At 39.3% G+C, this 17,662-nt stretch overlaps 1 protein-coding gene across 1 annotated transcript in view; it reads right to left on the bottom strand.

The window, feature by feature from the left end:
* Positions 1-17,662, bottom strand: part of LOC126191184 (mitotic checkpoint serine/threonine-protein kinase BUB1-like) — a 249,309-nt gene that overhangs the window by 134,805 nt on the left and 96,842 nt on the right. The window contains exons 6-7 of the mRNA XM_049931959.1: positions 14,107-14,261; positions 6,020-6,101 (exon numbers count right to left, since the gene is read on the bottom strand). Of these exons, the coding sequence (XP_049787916.1) occupies positions 6,020-6,101; positions 14,107-14,261 (237 nt within the window). The remainder of the gene's footprint in view (positions 1-6,019; positions 6,102-14,106; positions 14,262-17,662) is intronic.

A 17,662-nucleotide genomic window follows, 5' to 3' on the forward strand; every position in this document is an offset into this window, starting at 1 on the left:
CACACAGTAAAATGTTAGCTAATGAGAAGAAGATAATTAATATGATATACAGTTATGATGAATCTACATTTAAGTTATACATATACTTACAATCTAATGAATGCAGGTAAGTCTAGAAAGCAATGTGAACCATCCAATAGCTAATAACATATTTGGTTATAAGAGGAGTTGCTATTGGGGCATATACACATTAGAGGAGGTATATACACATTAGAGGAGGCAGAGAACTGAACAGAATTATTTTCTTTAGGAGGCATGTGATAATAGTAATGTTGATATGAGTGATGTGAGTGACTGAATGAGATGAGTGAATGTAATTTTAGTTTGATAAGAGGATAAATAGTAATACGAAGAGAGGTAAATGGAATATAAGATGAGAAAAGGGTATTATTATTATTATTATTGTTGAAGTAAAAAAGTAAATGATGATGAATAAGAGGAATAGATATATATATAATGCTGAGGAATAAGTATATGTTATTTTGTGAAGAATGAATAATGGATAGGTGAGAATGTTATGAGTAATTGAGAATATGTTGAGAGGAGAGAAACTAGATTTGAACGCTATATCACATGTACTCATGGAATACAGAATGAAAGCAGTGGAAAGAATATTATTTATTGAAAGACTGGTATGCCTGAGATAATAACTTATGTGATGTCTTATATATTCTTATAACTAAAGGTGAAAGTATAGATTTATGTGGAAAGAATTATTTACAACAGCCACTGTTGGAAATATACCAGAAGATTTAAATCTATAACACTTTAACACTAATCTAATGGGAACTTTTAATGAAATTTTGTAGGCTTTATACTTCAGATTGGAAGAATTATTTAAGAGAACATATTTAGCAGTCATCTAATGACATAATTAAAGCTCATCTACTGAACTGAACTAATGCACCATTAAATAGAAAGGAGAGTAAGGAGAAAACAATACGTCAGTCCTCTGTTGTGGCTCACACTTTCATCCATCCCTTAGAAAAATTTATACATGTTGATGAAATATTTGACATTATATAATTCGTGATTATCTGACAGTATGGAGAGACATACACACATATTTATTTATGAATAGAATTTTACAGGTACCATAAGGTACATACAGAATGGATATACAGCATGGAACGCAGCAGCAATTATCTAAGATTTATTCATTTATTAAGTAAAACATTTATTTACATTGCTTGATACTCAGGAAAGGAAGGAGATGAACTACACAAACTTTATAGGAACTTGATTGACTTGAACTAACTATATATATATATATATATAACTCTTTGCCTTTACAAATGTCTGCTTGTGTCTTGTATGTATAGATGGATATGTGTGTGTGTGTGTGCGCGAGTGTATACCTGTCCTTTTTTCCCCCTAAGGTAAGTCTTTCCGCTCCCGGGATTGGAATGACTCCTTACCCTCTCCCTTAAAATCCATATCCCTTTGTCTTTCCTTCTCCTTCCCTCTTTCCTGACGAGGCAACCGTTGGTTGCGAAAGCTAGAGTTTTGTGTGTATGTTTGTGTTTATTTGTGTGTCTATCGACCTGCCAGCGCTTTTGTTGGGTAAGTCTCATCATCTTTCTTTTTAAATATATTTTTCCCACGTGGAATGTTTCCCTCTATTATATACATATATATATATATATATATATATATATATATATAATAGAGGGAAACATTCCACGTGGGAAAAATATATTTAAAAAGAAAGATGATGAGACTTACCAAACAAAAACGCTGGCAGGTCGATAGACACACAAACAAACACAAACATACACACAAAATTCTAGCTTTCGCAATCAACGGTTGCCTCGTCAGGAAAGAGGGAAGGAGAAGGAAAGACAAAAGGATATGGGTTTTAAGATAGAGGGTAAGGAGTCATTCCAATCCCGGGAGCGGAAAGACTTACCTTAGGGGGAGAAAAAGACAATCTGCTTGTGTCTGTGTATGTGTGGATGGATATGTTTGTGTGTGCGAGTGTATACCTGTCCTTTTCTCCCCCTAAGGTAAGTCTTTCCGCTCCCGGGATTGGAATGACTCCTTACCCTCTCCCTTAAAACCCATATCCTTTTGTCTTTCCTTCTCCTTCCCTCTTTCCTGACGAGGCAACCGTTGGTTGTGAAAGCTAGAATTTTGTGTGTATGTTTGTGTGTCTATCGACCTGCCAGCGCTTTTGTTTGGTAAGTCTCATCATCTTTCTTTTTATATATATATATATATATATATATATATATATATATATATATATATATATATATATATACACACACACCTAAAAACAAAGATGATGTGACTTACCAAATGAAAGTGCTGGCAGGTCGACAGACACACAAACGAACACAAACAACACACAAAATTCAAGCTTTCGCAACAAACTGTTGCCTCATCAGGAAAGAGGGAAGTAGAGGGAAAGACGAAAGGATGTGGGTTTTAAGGGAGAGGGTAAGGAGTCATTCCAGTCCCGGGAGCGGAAAGACTTACCTTAGGGGGAAAAAAGGACGGGTATACACTCGCACACACACACATATCCATATATATATATATATATATAATAGAGGGAAACATTCCACTTGAAGAATGAAGTTTAGAAGGAAAGGTAAGACAAGCTTACACAATATTATGTGACAAAGCTAAGGAAAGAAAGCAGAAATATGACAGAGGTGTCAGGAAAGCACAAACATTTCCAGTTGATGAGTTAGTTTTACTAAGAATACATCCTAAACCCACAAAACTGAAACATTTAAACAGGAAATGGCAGATCTTATACTCTGGACCATACCGAATTGCAAATATTCCACACCCTGGCTGTTATTCATTAGAATATCCATTAACACATAAACCCAGAGGCCTACATCCACACAGACATTTGAAAAAATACATACAGTAAAATGTTAGCTAATGAGAAGAAGATAATTGATATATATATATAAAAACAAAGATGATGTGACTTACCAAATGAAAGTGCTGGCAGGTCGACAGACACACAAACGAACACAAACATACACACAAAATTCAAGCTTTCGCAACAAACTGTTGCCTCATCAGGAAAGAGGGAAGGAGAGGGAAAGACGAAAGGATGTGGGTTTTAAGGGAGAGGGTAAGAAGTCATTCCAGTCCCGGGAGCGGAAAGACTTACCTTAGGGGGAAAAAAGGACGGGTATACACTCGCACACACGCACATATCCATCCACACATATACAGACACAAAATACTTACCACACTGATGTACATACTTGTAGGATCCTAAGATATTTAGAGGGGCACCACTCTTATAAACGGTAATAGAGGGGTACCACTCTTAGAAACAGCAATAGCGGGGACACCACACTTAGAAACGGTATTAGACATAGGAACTTTTACATTATATTAAGTTAACATGTATTTTATTTATCATATTTTATTTTGTGTAGTCCACTGTATGAGATGACTTTACTAGTATTTATGAAGTAGTTAGCAACCATCCCATGAACCTATCCTCCTACAGAGGGCTGTCTTGAAGCTTGAAATATGTGTAAATTTTATTCCAGGAGGCAAGATGAATTTTAAGTTGAATATTCTGGCGAGTTGCCACAATTATCTTCAAATGTTGCAAGTGTAACAAAAAAAAAAAGGGAATGAGCTAACAAATAAAATAAATAAAATGTATATTTCAATCTGAATGTAATGTAATTCACATGTCAGCACAATGATATTGAATGTAACGTAAAAATTTACTATATTTTTCATTTAGTTCTGTATATGTACTATATGACAACAATGTAACTACCTCATGTAATGATTAATTGTAAATAATTGTATATTTATGTACTTACTATATCAAGAAATGTATTTTAAGGAGATGTTAATGAACTGCAAAGGACTTGTGCATGTAGCACATGATTCATATAAATGGAACTGAGAATGCAAAGAAGAAACCAACGTGATGGAACACTTGTCAAGAAATATTTACGTAGTGTCAATATGCCTTGAAGTGTATGGTGTAGTGGAAGCTGGCAGGTCTTCAGGTTGGTGTAAAAGACAAGCTCATCACCTGTCGTTGGCAGTGAGGTGTTTCCTGTGCCCTCATTGTCCATTTATACCCCGGTAGATGCCACCAAAATTCAACTGCTGGAGATCACAATTTCGTGTTGACACATTGAACAAACTTTGGATTTTCTTCAAGTCACACGCAAGAGATCCAGGCAGGACACACACACACACACACACACACACACACACACACACACACAATCCGATACTACGTTTAAAGACAGTGGAGCAATATAATAGAAACATTTATTGTTCTAATTAATTCCATTGTAAACACGAATCATGTGAACTGAATTCAAACACTGTGCTAAGCAATGATAATACGCTGCAATTCAAAGACATTAATGTTACGACTCCTAAAGGAGATACACACCAAAAAGACTGTATACAAAGACTGATATGCAAAGAGCATTGTGCTCAGAAATATTTTTTGTAATATGTAAATTTCTTATTTTCTCATATATATGTATCTATGTAAATTTTCTATACTGCCACGCTCGCTTGCGGAGCGTGTCAGTAGAGAAGGCATTGTAATGGTACTTTGACTTCCGCACCTCCGCCAATACAAAGATAAAATTTACGATTGCGCACGCAGAAGAGCGCTGCGCCAGCGACCGATTTTTATAAATAATTTCGTTCATCTTTTTACTTTTGCGTAGGTTTTTTGTTTTTAACAACTAATTGATGACACACTCTCTCTTGTCTTCATACGAAAGACGCGTATTTTTCGGCGATGTGTTGAATGTGCTTTTTGGGTGGAAATTAAAATTACATTACAAAGCGAGGTTGTTTCAATAGTGATTCGAGGTGGTTATCCCCAAATTTGTAAATTGATCATGACAGTGACAACTTGAAGAAGTTTTCAACAGACGAAGAAAAGTGAAAGACGGGTCGTCCTACAAGAGAAATTAGGACAGCCATGAAGACTATATTGTAATTAATACTGCATATCTAACAAGATTATAAGGTAAATTTCAATTAATTTTCTGATGCTATTTCCGTACAGTCGCTTTTTGTAGTGTTGCCGACCCGGTCTGCCATGCACGGTCAAATTAGGCACGATCTCAATCAATAATAAGTCCGCCTTATCCGTAACTGAAACCACCAAAATTCAAGATATCAATTAGATTTTCTTTTTTATATTTCTCATGGCAGAACCCCAAGGATAAAAGGAAACACTACAGTACACAACGATAAAATTGTAATAACCTATCAACAGAAATATAATGTCTAATAGTCAATACACACTGTTGTCACGGGTATCCACATGTTCAAGATAAGAGTTTTATTTCACGGAGTATCAGTCTGTTCCACTAGTCTGCTACCTTGGTACCACTCAGTTCATTCTGTAATGCTATCAGTTTGTTCATTTATTTTTTATATAGGCAAGTTTATAAAGGATTTATAAATGTGTGTGACAAATGAGAATTTATATAAATTTGTTTTCTCATGTAACATTTAAAACAGCCATATTACATTTCAAAGTGCTTTTATAAAACAATTATGTTAAAGATAAATGATCAACATTTTTTAAAAAATATCTCTCATAAATATACCATCTCGGTACAGAGTTGTGATGTAGAATTCATGGGAATAGAAAGAAGGGCTTGATTGCAATGAGTTGTATGTGCCTGGAAGAAATCTATTCACAGACACTGAAAAATAAATTTTGTACTTAATGAAAGCCAAAAAATTAAAGAATTCTTCATTTGATTCTGAAATATCACACCAACATATTGTATTTGAATTTAATATGGAACCTGAAGTCTTGAAACTAGACAGCAATGTGACAACTACACTGAACAAATTGCAGATAAGTAATTGGTTGTTTTCAAACATTATAGAGAATGCGGAAATTTTATTCACCACCATATGAACCCTACATAAATCAAAACATTACTTTTCATGGTCAGATGAGAAGCATAGGTTACCAATGGGGACATTGTAAAATGCAGATTAAAGTTACATCTTCTTGAGAAATCCTTCTCACCTCCCTCTGTGTTTCCTTCCTTTCTCATGTAGTTTACTGCACGTAGTTCCTCCAAACTATATTCCGTGTTGTCAGCATACACCTGTACACAACAAGTTTATTTGTTAAAGTTGGTTTGTTAGGGCTAAAGGGACCAGACTACAAAGGCCATAGTCCTCATTTGTTAAAGATAAAGCAAACCAACAAGAGACAAAACAGACACTGGACGTAAAACAAACCTTAAAATATATTACGGCAATGCTGGAAATAGTGGGTAGCATACAAACAAATGGAAAGACTGACGACAACCATAACTATATAGGCACTACGTGGTGAATAGATACACAAACAGGGCTCAACTGACGAACATGCTTTCTTCTTAAAGTCAAATGCCTCAGAACTGTGCAATTATACTAAGTTTAGTGTATGAAAGACAGCTTGTAAGTATACACGTAGTTTTCAAAGAGGAAGACTAAACTTTAACACTGTATTAATAATAAAAACATTACAGATGGAGCACACTGCCTGGTGAAGGAAATTAGCTGTATACTTTTCAAAGGAACAATCCCGGCATTTGATGTAATTGATTATGAGGTACCATGGAAAACCTGCAACTGGATGGACGGGGATTTGAAATCCCACCTCCTGAATGCAAGCTCACTGTGCTAACCAATATGCTACCTCACTCAGTCACTTTATGAAATGATGGCAAGATTAATGCTCTCAAAGAGCAGAGGAACAGGGAGGTCAGTAATGCTTTACAGTATGGCCAGGTCATAATTACAGTCTCTAATTTGAATGAATGAATATTTGCTGTCACACAAAATTACAAGAATCTTCACTATGCAATTGCTGCCTTAATAAGATAAAGGAGGTGATATTTTCTTAATACCATGAGGCATCTTTTGAACCCATTTTCAGAAGAAAAGAAGAGCCAGTTAGCCAGGATCTCCAAAAGTTTTTGATATGTGTATAAAGATGAAAATTTAAAAAACAAACTGAAGTTCTGCTACGGAATGTTGTTGATATGATCAGTAAATGTAAAATGCTGTATAATTCAGTGGATTTCCCAAACTGTGACCCATACTGCCCACAGAGTAATTCCCCATTCATCTCTGCTCCTCACTTTCATTATCACATCACATCGCCACAACACCACCAGGTGGCATTCAGTCTCATAGTGGGCAGATGTCATAATATTTTGGCTCATTAACATGTCAAAATGTTGTCTAGTATCACCATTTGTCCACAGTTCATCATTTCTATGCTTGTCCTTAACGGTTGAAGCTGAAATCCTATTGCTCAGCCTTCTCTGCCTGTCTCAGTATCATATTTCAACATACACAAAACTATATGCTGATGTTTATCCTGACTGCTTCTTGTGCATTAACTGTCTTCGCATTTCTCAGAATTGTGCTTATATTTCTATGCAATGCCTAAGTTCTAACTGATTTTGGCATACCGAAAAAAATATTGTTATCCTCTCAAAAGTGTAAAATAGCTAAGCAGGAATGGCTAGAGGACAAATGCAAGGCTGCAGAAGCACGCATAACCAGGAGAAAGATAGATGCCACCTATACCTTTAGGGAAAAGAAAAGAATCCGTATGAATCATAAGAGATCAGACAGTAAGCCAGTACTAAGCAAATGGCAAGCTAAAAGATGGAAGGAATATACAGAAGGACTAAAATAAACTTAACTCGACCCGAGGATGCCTCAAAAGGCCCAACAGCATCTACCGACCATCATGTCATCCTCAGCCAATAGATGTCACTAGTGGAGGGTCATGTGGTCAGTGCACTGCTCTTCCGACCGTTGTCAGTTCTCTTGACTGGAGTCGCTACTTCTCAATCAAGTAGCTCCTCAATTGACCTCTCAAGGGCTGAGCGCACCCTCATTGCCAACAGCTGACGGTTACCCATCCAAGTGCTAGCCGAACCTGATAGCACTTAACTTCAGTGGCCTGATGGAAAATGTTGTTATCACTGCAGCATTTGACTGCAGCAAGATCGTTAACATACAGAAGGGCTATACAAGGAAAGTGAATCTGAAGGCAATATTATAGAAAGGGAAAAAGAAGCAAATGAAGATGGGATAGGAGATATTATACTATAAGAAGAATTTAGCAGAGCTCTGGAAGATCTAAGCTTAAACAAAGCCCTGGAGTAAATGACATTCCCTTGGAAAAATTGAGATCCTTGGGTGAAGCAGCCATGACAAAATTATTCCACCTGGTGTGCAAGATATATGCGCAAGGCAAAATACCATCACAGTTCAAGAAAAATTAAATATTTCCAATTCTGAAGAAGGCAATTGCTGAATTTATGAATATTACCAGATATCCAGTTTAATAAGTCATGGTTGAAAAATACTGGCATTAATTACTTACAGAGGAGTGGAGAGATTGGTAGAAGCTGACTTCGAGATAATACTGATGCTACAATTTATATTAGAATATATACCGAAGGAAAGCAAACATACATTTATGGGATTTCTAGATTTAGAGAAAGTTTCTGGAATTGAAAAAACTGACTGGGACACACTTGTTTAAAAATTCAAAAGGTAGCAATGGTAAAATAAAAAGCAGGGAATGAAATGTTATTTAAAACTTGTACACAATACAGATTGCAGTTACATGGGTCAAAGGACTTGACAAGGAAGCAGTGATTGAAAAGGGATTGACAGGGATTTACCCCATCCCCGATGTTATTCAATACATACTTTGTGTAAACAGTAAAGGGAACTCAGGAGAAATTTAGAAAAAGAATTAAAGCTCATGAAGAAGAAACGAAAACTTTGTGGTTTGTCAATGAAATGGCAATTTTGTCACAGATGACGAAAGACTTGGACAGGGGCTGAATGTACTGAGCAGTGCCTTGAAATGAAGTTTTAAAGTGAACATCAACAAAAGTAAGCCAAGGTAATGGAATGCACTCATTAAATGAGTCAACTGTACCAGGAAGTGTGACACTAAAAGTTGTAGCTGAGTTTTGCTATTTAGGTAACAAAATAAAAAGGTTGACCAGGAGAAACTATTGTAGACAACTGCATGAAGCCAGTCTTTTGACTAAAGACCATAAAAACAACAACAATAACCAAACAAACTGTCATTACCTGCATCATTCACTCTTTATCTGAGTCATATACATGTTCTGAGCACCATGCTGTTGTCACAATATTTATTTAGGTTGTTTTAGATATGGAAAAAACAATGAGTTATGCAAAAAAATGACTATTACTAGTGCATTATCTTATCAGTTCAGCCCTTGAAGAAACAGCCCATTGCATACAAAATAATGTTTCAAAATGCTACAACACTCAAGTGAAAATTAATAGCCACAAGGAAATTCAGAGGATCAGTTAAGACTTACACCAGCCAAAGCATTATAACCACTATCTCCTGATGGAATGATCATGTGTATGTTATGCAGAAGTCATGTATTGTGGATGTAAATTTGATTAACATTGTGTAAAGACGTGAGAGGAATCTGCTGTTCAACTGACTGAAAAAGAGCAAACTGTAATGGTCTGGCAGCTGTGAATGATTATCATTCCGTGCCATTGGATGTTCTTCTCTTATCAACATTAGTGCTTATCTAAAGAGAATAATTAACAGTGAAATCACAGAAGAATGTGATTGTCTGAGGCTTTCCTGCTCTTAAAGTTAATATGGTACTGTTACACACACACACACACACACACACACACACACACACACACACACAAACTGCACATAAAACTATGATCTTTTACACCTGAGGAATTACAGATAAAAACAGATACAGCAGTTCATCAAGTAATAATTGTAAAAAATTATGTTATGATTTATTTAAATAATATTTATGTATATAGTATGGTATTTAAATTACTGATTCTTGTTTCAATATTATCATGTGTGAAGTGACTTATAGTTATTTGACCACAGCTGATAGTTACATAACAGCTAATGTGTGCAAGAAGGTGGAACTCCTTTATTGTGATGATCTACAAAGAATATTATCCAGGAAAAAAGGTTTGAACTAACTTCAAAGTAAAAGGCAGCCAATGTAATGCTTAACATATACTACAGACACTCAAGCTGATTCAACTATATGTGTAAGTATGTCAGTGCTATTGCTTTATGTAATACATAGTGATCCACACTACGGGCATAGATGTGAAGATGGAGAGTAGTACCTACAAGGATATCCTCACAGTTGCACCAGATATCAATTACTACATCAACACGAGTATCTACAGTCCCTACCACCAGAAGGACAGGTAGCAGAGCCCACAATATTCAGGGAGGATTGCATGGGCCAGTCAATGTCTCTGCCACCAAGAATACACTGGCTGACACGCAAAACTCCATCAAAAAGCTGTGTGTACTCAAATTGCCTTTATAGTTACTGCACCCAAATAATTACCATTACTACCGACTTTGACTTGTTTTTGTGTCTTGCTTTAACTGGAGTTATATCCAATGTCCAACAACGACTTGGCTGACCTTTAACATGCACTGCTTGTTGTGTTTGTGATTGTCTTTTCAGAAAAAAATCCTTTAATTGTTATTAACTACTTCTCACCTCAAAGAGAAGCAGTTCATAACAACTGTGGTGATGTGCTTTGAACATTTCATGTGAACCAGCAACCTGCAAAATGGACACTATAGTGGAAGAGATTCTGAAACAACAGCAACAGCAGGCTGCAGCTGAAGTATGCCACCAACAACAAATGGAAGCATTACAACTACAAACCAGCACATCTACAAGTGATGCTGAATGGCCAGAAAGCACAAGGTACTCCAGCATTATCTCTATTCAGTGCATATTGGGGTACGTGAGAGCTGTATCTGCAGATAATACAGCAACACTTTGAAGCTTTCGAAGTAATAGATACTTCTATGCAGCGTCCACCTTTTTTGTTGTGGTTTTCCAAGAAAGTAGTGAAATTGCTTAAGAAGTTGTGCCTAATAATGGACAACGAGAAGTTGATATGAACATCTGTCATAAAATCTAAGCTATGATTCAGGCAGAGTCAGAAGAGACACAACAAATCAGATCAAGATCAGAAGAGACACAACAAATCAGATCAAGAGTGAATTACCAATCTTCAATGCCTGAGCCACCACAGCAAAAATTTTGTGGGAGAGAGAGGGGAGGGGGGAGGGAGGAAGTTTTGTTAAAATAATACTGGAAAGTCCACAGCAGAATACACATATTTAAGGCAGTGTTCTTCCTTGGAATTAATTCACACACACACACACACACACACACACACACACACACAGGCTACAATATCTCTGTTGATGGCATCATCTTCAAGCTGCAACCCAACTGTGTGTGTGAAAGTATATTGTGTAGGTGTTACACAACTCCTGCTCCCAACCCCTTTCCTCATGGCTCATATCCCTGTAATAGACCTAGATGCAAGACCTGTCCTATACATCCTCCAAACACCACCACCTACTCCAGTCTGGTCACTATCATCACCTATCCCATCAAAGGCAGGGCTACCTGTGAAACCAGTCATGTGATGTACAAGCTAAGCTGCAACCACTGTGCTGCATGCTATGTGAGCATGACAACCAAAAAGCTTTCTGTCCACATGAATGGCCGCTGACAAACTGTGGCCAAGAAACAAGTGGATCACCCTGTTGCTGAGCACACTGCCAAACGTGACATCATTCATTTCAATGACTGCTTCACAACCTGTGCCATATGGGTCCTTCCCACCAATACAAGCTTTTCTGAATTGCACAGGTGGGAACTTTCCCTACAGTATATCCTACGTTTCCATAACCCTCCTGGCCTCAACCTTTTTTTAGTCTTAGTCCTCTCCCATCCAGCCCCTTCTCTGTTCCCATTCCAGCACTACACAGCCCTCATTCCTCCATCGCACACAGCCTTTTTACCCCTCTCCTATTCTGCTATCCCCTCCCCGTTCCTCACCTCTCCGCTCCCTCCGTCTAACCTCTCAGGTGCACATAGCTGCCCTACCCTCTTTCCCCCTCGTCCCTCTGCACTCCCCAACAGCATGTCACTGTCTGCTATGCCTACCCTACTATCCCTCTTCCTCCCTGCCCCAGCCTACCCCTCACCCTCACCCAGTGGCCACTCCCATCATGCGCCGGTGCTGGTGCTGGCAGTGTGGCCTCAGTTGCCTGAGAGTGCAGTCATGTGTGTGTATGTGTTACGTTTGCGTAAGTGTGTATGTGTGTGTGTGTTTGCCGTCTAATTCTGAAGAGGGCCTTACTGGCCGAAAGTTAGTATTTGTGACAGTCTTTTTGTTGCACCTATCTGCGACTCAGCATCTCCAGTATATGGTGAGTAGCCACTTTCCTTTTCACAATATTGTTACATAGTATGACTTATCTTAGAAGACGGATTGAAAAAGTGCAACTTACAACTTTAGCATTTGCAGATATAGAGAAAGACTTGACAACAAGGAGAGAAGTATACGCTTTGAAAATCTGAAGTTACTGGGGATAAAGTACATGGACCAAAAGGTTAACAACAAATTCTATAGAAACCAGACTGTAGTTACGAGAGTTGAATGGCATGAAACGGAGGCAGTTGTTTAGAAAGTGAGAGACAGGGTAGTAGCCTCTCCCCAGAGTTATTTCAGTCTACGCAATGAGCAGACATGAAAAGAAAACAAGGAAAAATTTGGAAAGAGAAAGTACAAGCAGACAAAATAAATTTTTTTTTTTGCCAATTATATGGTAATTCTGTCAGACAACAGTTAAATTAGAAAATCAGTTGAGTGGTATCGCTAGTGTGGAGATCAGGTGCACATCAACAAAAGAAAGGCAAGAAAAATGGAATGTACTTGAATTAAATCAGGTGGTGATGTGGGAATTGGACTGGAAAAGTGACACTGAAATCAGCAGATAAGTTTTACTATTTGGGCAGCAAACTAACTGACTGTGTGAAGAGGATGTAAAGGGCAAACTTGCAAGAACAGCTTTTCCAGAAAAGAAAAATATTGAATACATAACATAAATCTAAGTATTTGGAAGTATTTTCTGAAAGTCTTTGTCTAGAGTGTAGTCTTGTACAGAAGTGAAATGGGTATGATAAACAGTTCATACAGAGAAAAGAGAATACAGCTTTTTGAAATGTGGTGCTACAGATGAATAATGAAAATTAGGTGGATATATTGAATAACTAATGAACAGGTATTTAAACAACCGGGGTGAGGAAAGAATTTTATAGTACAACATGTCTAAAACAAAAGATCGTTCAAAAGGACACATCCTGAGGCATCAAGGAACAGTCAGTTTGGTTATGGTTATGCAGTAACGTACTCTCTCTCTCTCTCTCTCTCTCTCTCTCTCTCTCTCTCTCTCTCTCTCTGTGTGTGTGTGTGTGTGTGTGTGTGTGTGTGTGTGTGTGTGTGTGTGTGTGTGTGCGCACGTGCGTGGGGGCTGTTCACTGGGTGTCTTAAAATTGTGTGTGTGTGTGTGTGTGTGTGTGTGTGTGTGTGTGTGTGTGTGTGTGTGTGTGTGTGCGTGCGCACGAGCGTGCGGGCTGTTCACTGGGTGTCTTAAAATTGTAGAGGGATACCAAGACATGAATGACTACAGCGAGCAGGCTCAAGTGGATCTGGTGTGGCACATTAAACCACACTCTGGACTGAAAAGGACAACAATAACAACAACAATAAAATTCTGGAAATAAAATCTTCTTACTGAATCATTCATGCAGTAATTTAGCTACAGTGTTTAGACAGCCACAGTAATTTTACATTTTGCTACCCTAACTAATGACTGAAACGTCTATGCACCAAACCCGAGCTGACACATTCTCTACAGAGCACTTCATGTAAATGGTTAACTAATCTAATGCCCGAATTCATGAACATGAGTCTGCGGATTAGATTAATACAGGCTGTATAAATAACACAATAAAGTTAACATAGCTACAATCTCTCCACACACAAACAGTTTTATAAATTCAACAGTATAAAATTTTGATGCTGCTGTTTAAATATCTTTTTATACACATATTCAACACTAATGTTACTCTGGTAACATTGGATTCAGAAATTTTTGATCAACATACTACAGTGAATAACCCATTTAATATAAAAATTACACACATGAATAAGAAATAAGACAGTGGTTACCTTTTCCTTTGGGTACCTTGGTCTCTGGGATGGGTTTGGCACTTCAAAAACAGCAACACGACAGTGAAAGCCATCTGCAGCCTTTGACTTGTAGTCATTATGTGAGTTTCCCAACCTAGTTCCATGAACTGGAGAGTATTTTCCACCCCTCTGAACTGTAAATAAAAAAGGTAGCATAGTATTTCACTAATTCATATTACAGATTTTAAATCCTATGGAACTAAGGAGCAAGAATGAAAAATGGGAAGAGATGAAAGGATGAGGGTAGGAGGTCCATCTGGGTAACTAGGCTAACACTCGATTATGAACCACACTATATGCCAATTAAAATTATTTTGTGATTGATGTTTCAGCATATTAAGTGGTAGGGACAAACCGCCATCCAGTCACAGTTTATGCGTGAGTGCCAGTTGCTGTATTGCCTGTTTTGTAGGTACGTACAGTGCATTGTGAACTGTAGCTGTGCGTGTGATGTCAACTCTCCTCCCCCCCCCCTTTCCCCCTTTCCACTGTCTTGCCACTGCAATCTGTCAATCATATAGTAATTTTAATCGGAGTATACCATTTGCCTTAAAAGACTTAGGGAAATCACAGAAACCTAAATCTGGCTGGCCAGAGGGGGATTTCAACGCTGCTTCTTCCAAATGCGAGTTTGGGGCTCTTCCGCACTACCTTACCCAGTTTGTCAATGAATGAATCCATATACTCAACATGATTGCTCTACAAGCTCCAAATAAACTGTCAATAGCAAGCAACTGCAGGTAGGTTACCAAGCATGTGTGTTGTTTTTCACATATTTTCCTTCTAAGAGGAGTTAAATAATCTGAATGGCAAAATATGGTAGGTTCTAGGGACATCAGTGATAGTCTTGAATGTGTCAAAACTACGTGCTGAACTATTCATACTGAGCCTTAAGAAAAACAGTACTGTAATTAACAAACATTTGCTGTTGGCCTTAAACCTCACTGACAACGGGACTTTATGAACTGACACTCTACCTTTATTTAAATTCTATATTTATCGTCAAATGTTAAGTTAATTGACATACACTGAATCATAACTTTTAGTATAAATAACATTTTAATTATATCTAAAAAGAAAGATGATGAGACTTACCAAACAAAAGCGCTGGCAGGTCGATAGACACACAAACAAACACAAACATACACACAAAATTCAAGCTTTCGCAACAAACGGTTGCTTCGTCAGGAAAGAGGGAAGGAGAGGGAAAGACGAAAGGATGTGGGTTTTAAGGGAGAGGGTAAGGAGTCATTCCAATCCCGGGAGCGGAAAGACTTACCTTAGGGGGAAAAAAGGACAGGTATACACTCGCACTCACACACATATCCATCCGCATATACACAGACACAAGGAGATATTTGTAAAGGCAAAGAGTTTGGGCAGAGATGTCAGTCGAGGCGGAAGTACAGAGGCAAAGATGTTGTTGAAAGACAGGTAAGGTATGAGCGGCGGCAAATTGAAATTAGAAATTAGCGGAGATTGAGGCCTGGCGGATAGCGAGAAGAGAGGATATGCTGAAGGGCAAGTTCCCATCTCCGGAGTTCTGACAGGTTGGTGTTAGTGGGAAGTATCCAGATAACCCGGACGGTGTAACACTGTGCCAAGATGTGCTGGCCATGCACCAAGGCATGTTTAGCCACAGGGTGATCCTCATTACCAACAAACACTGTCTGCCTGTGTCCATTCATGCGAATGGACAGTTTGTTGCTGGTCATTCCCACATAGAAGGCTTCACAGTGTAGGCAGGTCAGTTGGTAAATCACGTGGGTGCTTTCACACGTGGCTCTGCCTTTGATCGTGTACACCTTCCGGGTTACAGGACTGGAGTAGGTGGTGGTGGGAGGGTGCATGGGACAGGTTTTACACCGGGGCGGTTACAAGGGTAGGAGCCAGAGGGTAGGGAAGGTGGTTTGGGGATTTCATAGGGATGAACTAAGAGGTTACGAAGGTTAGGTGGACGGCAGAAAGACACTCTAGGTGGAGTGGGGAGGATTTCATGAAGGATGGACCTCATTTCAGGGCAGGATTTGAGGAAGTCGTATCCCTGCTGGAGAGCCACATTCAGAATCTGATCCAGTCCCGGAAAGTATCCTGTCACAAGTGGGGCACTTTTGGGGTTCTTCTGTGGGAGGTTCCGGGTTTGAGGAGATGAGGAAGTGGCTCTGGTTATTTCCTTCTGTACCAGGTCGGGAGGGTAGTTACGGGATGCGAAAGCTGTTTTCAGGTTGTTGGTGTAATGGTTCAAGGATTCCGGACTGGAGCAGATTCGTTTGCCACGAAGACCTAGGCTGTAGGGAAGGGACCGTTTGATGTGGAATGGGTGGCAGCTGTCATAATGGAGGTACTGTTGCTTGTTGGTGGGTTTGATGTGGACGGACGTGTGAAGCTGGCCATTGGACAGGTGGAGGTCAACGTCAAGAAAAGTGGCATGGGATTTAGAGTAGGACCAGGTGAATCTGATGGAACCAAAGGAGTTGAGGTTGGAGAGGAAATTCTGGAGTTCTTCTTCACTGTGAGTCCAGATCATGAAAATATCATCAATAAATCTGTACCAAACTTTGGGTTGGCAGGCCTGGGTAACCAAGAAGGCTTCCTCTAAGCGACCCACGAATAGGTTGGCGTACGAGGGGGCCATCCTGGTACCCATGGCTGTTCCCTTTAATTGTTGGTATGTCTGGCCTTCGAAAGTGAAGAAGTTGTGGGTCAGGATGAAGCTGGCTAAGGTAACGAGGAAAGAGGTTTTAGGTAGGGTGGCAGGTGATCGGCGTGAAAGGAAGTGCTCCATCGCAGCGAGGCCCTGGACATGCGGAATATTTGTGTATAAGGAAGTGGCATCAATGGTTACAAGGATGGCTTCCGGGGGTAACAGACTGGGTAGGGATTCCAGGCGTTCGAGAAAGTGGTTGGTGTCTTTGATGAAGGATGGGAGACTGCATGTAATGGGTTGAAGGTGTTGATCTACGTAGGCAGAGATGCGTTCTGTGGGGGCTTGGTAACCAGCTACAATGGGAGGGCCGGGATGATTGGGTTTGTGAATTTTAGGAAGAAGGTAGAAGGTAGGGGTGTGGGGTGTTGGTGGGGTCAGGAGGTTGATGGAGTCAGGTGAAAGGTATTGTAGGGGGCCTAAGGTTCTGAGGATTCCTTGAAGCTCCGTCTGGACATCAGGAATGGGATTACCTCGGCAAACTTTGTAAGTAGTGTTGTCTGAAAGCTGACGCAGTCCCTCAGCCACATACTCCCGACGATCGAGTACCACAGTCGTGGAACCCTTGTCCGCCGGAAGAATGATGATGGATTGGTCAGCCTTCAGATCACGGATAGCCTGGGCTTCAGCAGTGGTGATGTTGGGAGTAGGATTAATGTTTTTTAAGAAGGACTGAGAGGCAAGGCTGGAAGTCAGAAATTCCTGGAAGGTTAGGAGAGGGTGATTTTGAGGAAGAGGAGGTGGGTCCCGCTGTGACGGAGGACGGAACTGTTCCAGGCAGGGTTCAATTTGGATAGTGTCTTGGGGAGTTGGATCATTAGGAGTAGGATT

Source organism: Schistocerca cancellata, chromosome 6 (assembly GCF_023864275.1).
Source record: "Schistocerca cancellata isolate TAMUIC-IGC-003103 chromosome 6, iqSchCanc2.1, whole genome shotgun sequence".
In the NCBI taxonomy this organism is placed as follows: Eukaryota; Metazoa; Arthropoda; class Insecta; order Orthoptera; family Acrididae; genus Schistocerca; species Schistocerca cancellata.